The sequence below is a fragment of the Emys orbicularis genome, chromosome 12, assembly GCF_028017835.1.
Source record: "Emys orbicularis isolate rEmyOrb1 chromosome 12, rEmyOrb1.hap1, whole genome shotgun sequence".
Taxonomy (NCBI): Eukaryota; Metazoa; Chordata; order Testudines; family Emydidae; genus Emys; species Emys orbicularis.
Genome location: NC_088694.1, coordinates 38,342,403 through 38,347,040, shown reverse-complemented (window position 1 = coordinate 38,347,040; position 4,638 = coordinate 38,342,403). Strand labels below are relative to the sequence as shown.

The window sequence follows — 4,638 nt, the reverse complement described above, 5'->3', positions numbered from 1 at the left end:
GTGTGGCCCCTGCTCCCCTCTACCTCAGGATCCCCTGCAACTCCCCCCAATCTCTTCCCTGTCAGGGTCTCCATGTGCTCCCCATTGCCCTCTCCCCATACCAGAGACCCCCATCCCCCCTCATGACAGGTGCTGCATGCACCTTTGTTCCCATTTTGCCCCACACCAGGTGGTGACGCCTCCCTGCGGTGAGCAGGGCTGTGAGCCACTCCCTGCCCTTAGTAGGAGGGTCTGTACCAGCTGGGGGCAGCTCCCTGACTCTGCTGGCCACGGGCAACACAAACCCTCCCCTCTCAGTGTACGTGGGCACCGCTGTCTCTCTGTGGGTGGGCAGAAGCCAGAAGATGGGCCTGGCTGGCAGGGGATGGATCACTCGATAATTGCCCTGGTCTGTTCATTCCCCCTGAATCATCTGGCACCGGCCGCTGTCAGAGACAGGCCACTGGCTCGTTGGTCTGACCCAGTCTGGCCGTTCTTCTGGAGCAACAGGCACACACCAACCCCTCTGAGCGTCGCCCTGCGGTGCCCAGCCCCGGCTCCATGGGACACACGGCATTCACAGACCCACTGCCGGCAGAGGGACAGGGCCCTCAGCTCCCCAGGTCCCTCTCCGATGACCGTCCCCCCGGACGCACAGCACCGGCGTGGGTTACACTGAAATTCAGGGAAAGTTTATTTAACAGCAATTTGCCGCAAGGACACCCCTCCCCTGCAGGATTTGTTTCTTGCTGGAGCTTTTCCTTGTTGTTTCACACCCCACAGCTCAGCATCAGGCTTAGCAGGGCAAATAGGCCCCCTTGAGAGCCCTAAAATGCCTCCAGCCCCCCAAACACACAGATTCGTTTTGCACTGGCAGGAAAGTGTTTTATTGCAAAAAGCAACAAGGAAACAAAACTCAGGGACAGCTTCCAGGTCCCCGCCTGGGACAATCTTCTCCCCACAACCTGTCCCCCACTACCCAATTTATGCCGGGTGGGAGGGGGCGGCCATACTGTATAATGGGCACCCAGTGAGGCAGGTGCTGGGCTCAGGCTGATGGTCTCAGTGCCTGCTGCAGGGACTGGGCACCCAGATTTTCACTTGTGTGGATGGGGACTGGGCACCCAGCATGGGAACCCCCCCCCCCCCGAAGCTGCCGGCCTGTGGGATAAGGGGAGATGCTGGATGTATTTGTGGCAATCATTGTCCCAGGAGGGGCAGGGACAGGGACGGGGCAGGAAAGCCCCCAGCAGCGAAAGCGGGGGAACAGGGGCCCCCCTGCTCCCAGCCCATGGCCAGAGCCCGGGGTCTACAGGATTCTTTCGAAGTGCACGGGCAGCTGCTGGTTACAGGCAACGCGGATCCTGCGGTTCTGGACTCTGGCCCTGTAAACACAGCGCCCCGGGCGGGAGCCGGGTGCCACCCGGCAGGTGGTGAGGCGGAAGGATGAGTTACTGTCGCAGAAGTTGCGTCCGTGGCATCTCCCTGCACCCCTGCAGATGGCCTGGACCTGACCGGTGGGGGCGTGGATGAAGGTGTTGGTGGGTTTGCAGACAGGGCGGGTCAGGCCTCGGCGCTGCATTATGCGGTTGCAGTAGATCCGGTTGTTGCCAGCGCTCTTGGGGAAGTCAACATGTCGGTTCAGGAACTGCCGGTAGGTGGCGCCTTCACTGAGCTGGGCCAGGCAGGCAGCCAGCAGGACCATGGTCAGGAAGAGCAAGGGGCGGGGTCCCCTTGGGGCCATGGCCGTGTCTGTCACTGGATTGACCTGCAGTGGGGAGCGGGGAGAGATGGATGAAGACAGTGTGGGGTGGGAATCTGCCTTCTCCATGGAACCTCCTGGGCCTGAACCCCTCCCCCTGCCAGCCCATTCCACCCCTTAAGCCTCATGACCCCAACCGAGATCAGGGTCCTTATTGTGCCAGATGGAACCAGATTGCTGGCACTTAAAATTAAAAAGGTCGTAGAGCAGTTTTTAAACTAAGGCCTGGGGGAAAAGCTGACAGGTGTGGAAGAGCACATGATTCAGACAGAGACATCCCTTTGGGGAGGATCTATTAATGGAATTCTCTATGTCCTAGTAAGGAAGAGAATATGGAAGATGATAAAATACAGGTAGGATCTGATGAGAAACAGTCAAATGAAAAAAAGTCTCATTCAATTACATCATGTAATGGCAGACAGCTAACTAGTGACAAGTTTTTAAAGTGCTTATATATACCAATGCTAGAAGTCTAAATAATAAAATGGGTGAACTAGAGTGCCTCGCATTAAATGAGGAGATTGATATAATAGGCATCACAGAAACTTGGTGGAATGAGGATAATGAATGGGACACAATAATACCAGGGTACAAAATATATCGGAAGGACAGAACAGGTGGTGCTGGTGGGGGAGTGGCACTATATGTGAAAGAAAACGTAGAATCAAATGAAGTAAAAATCTTAAATGAACCAAACAGTACCATCGAATCTCTATGGATAGTAATTCCATTCTTGAACAATAAGAATATAGCAGTAGGGATATATTTCCGACCACCTGATCAGGATGGTGATAGTGACTGTGAAATGCTCAAGGAGATTAGAGAGGCTACTAAAATAAAAAACTCAATAATAATGGGGGATTTTAACTATCCCCATATTGACTGGGTAGAATCATAGAATATCAGGGTTGGAAGGGACCTCAGGAGGTCATCTAGTTCAACCCCCTGCTCAAAGCAGGACCAATCCCCAGACAGATTTTTGCCCCAAAACCCTGAATGGCCTCTTCCAGGATTGAGCTCACAACCCTGGGTTTAGCAGACCAATGCTCAAACCACTGAGCTCTCCCTCCCCGGTACATGTCACCTCAGGATGGAATATAGAGATAAAGTTTCTTGACACCTTAAATGACTGCTTCTTGTATCAGCTAGTCCTGGAATCCACAAGGGGAGAGGGAATTCCTGATTTAGTCCTAAGTGGAGCACAGGATCAGGTCCAAGAGGTGAATATAGCTGGACCCCTTGGTAATAGTGACTATAATATAATTAAAATTAACATTTGTGTGGCAGGGAAAACACCACAGCGGCCCAACACTGTAGCATTTAATTTCAGAAAGGGGAACTATACAAAAAGGAGGAGGTTAGTTAAACAGAAATTAAAAGGTACAGCGCCAAAAGTGAAATCCTTGCAAGCTGCATGGAAACTTTTTAAAGATACCATAATAGAGGCTGAACTTAAATGTATTCCCCAAATTAAACAACATAGTAAGAAAACCAAAAAAGTGCCGCCGTGGCTAAATGACAAAGTAAAAGAAGCAGTGAGAGGCAAAAAGGCATCCTTTAAAAAGTGGAAGTTAAATCTTAGTGAGGAAAATAGAAAGGAGCATAAACTCTGGCAAATGAAGTGTAAAAATATAATTAGGAAGGCCAAAAAAGAATTTGAAGTACAGTTAGCCAAAGACTCAAAAAGTAATAGCAACATTTTTTAATACAGACTAACACGGCTGCTACTCTGAAACCTGTCATTATGCAAGGCACTGCATTTAGCCGTATGGAGTGGAAATCCATCAACTTCATGAAAAAACTCGTACAGATACAGACATATGCATCCGAAGAGGTGGGTTGTAGCCCACGAAAGCTTATGCTCTAATAAATTTGTTAGTCTCTAAGGTGCCACAAGTACTCCTAACATTTTTTTAAGTACATCAGAAGCAGGAAGCCTGCTAAACAACCAGTGGGGCCAATGGACGATCAAGATGATAAAGGAGCACTCAAGGGGGATAAGGCTATTGTGGAGAAACTAAATGAATTCTTTGCATCGGTCTTCACGGTTGAGGATGCGAGCCATTCTTTTTAGGTGACAGATCTGAAGAACTATCCCAGATTGAGGTGTCATTAGAGAAGGTTTTGGAACAAATTGATAAATTAAACAGTAATAAGTCACCAGGACCAGATGGTATTCACCCAAGAGTTCTGAAGGAACACGAATGTGAAATTGTAGAACTACTAACTGTAGTCTGTAACCTATCATTTAAATCAGCATCTGTACCAAATGATTGGAGTATAGCTAATGTGACGCCAATTTTTAAAAAGGGCTCCAGAGGTGACCCCCACAATTACAGGCTGGTAAACCTGACTTCCGTACCAGGCAAACTGGTTGAAACTATAGTAAAGAACAAAAGTGTCAGACACATAGATTAACATAATTTCTTGGGGAATAGTCAATGTGGTTTTTGTAAAGGGGAATCATGCCTCACCAATCTACTAGAAATCTTTGAGGGGCTCAAAAAGCATGTGGACAAGGGGGATCCAGTGGTTATAGTGTACTTAGACTTTCAGAAAGCCTTTGACAAGGTCCCTCGCCAAAGGCTCTTAAGCAAAGTAAGCTGTCATGGGATAAGAGGGAAGGTTCTTTTATGGATTAGTAATTGGTTAAAAGATAGGAAACAAAGGGTAGGAATAAATGGTCAATTCTCAGAATGGAGAGAGGTAAATAGTGGTGTCCCCCAGGGGTCTGTACCGGGACCAGTCCTATTCAACATATTCATAAATGATCTGGGAAAGGGGGTAAACAGTGAGGTGGCAAAATGTTAAGATGATACAAAATTACAAGGGTAGTTAAGTCCAAAGCAGACTGAAGAATTGCAAAGGGATCTCACAAAACTGGGTGACTGTGCAGG

At 48.8% G+C, this 4,638-nt stretch overlaps 1 protein-coding gene across 1 annotated transcript; it reads right to left on the bottom strand.

Annotated features, from left to right (window-relative positions):
• Window positions 1-1,288: 1,288 nt before the first annotated feature.
• Window positions 1,289-1,741, bottom strand: LOC135887165 (ribonuclease-like). The gene has a single exon (XM_065414944.1). The coding sequence runs from the start codon at window positions 1,721-1,723 to the stop codon at window positions 1,289-1,291; it is 435 nt and encodes a 144-aa protein (XP_065271016.1). The 5' UTR covers window positions 1,724-1,741.
• Window positions 1,742-4,638: the final 2,897 nt, after the last annotated feature.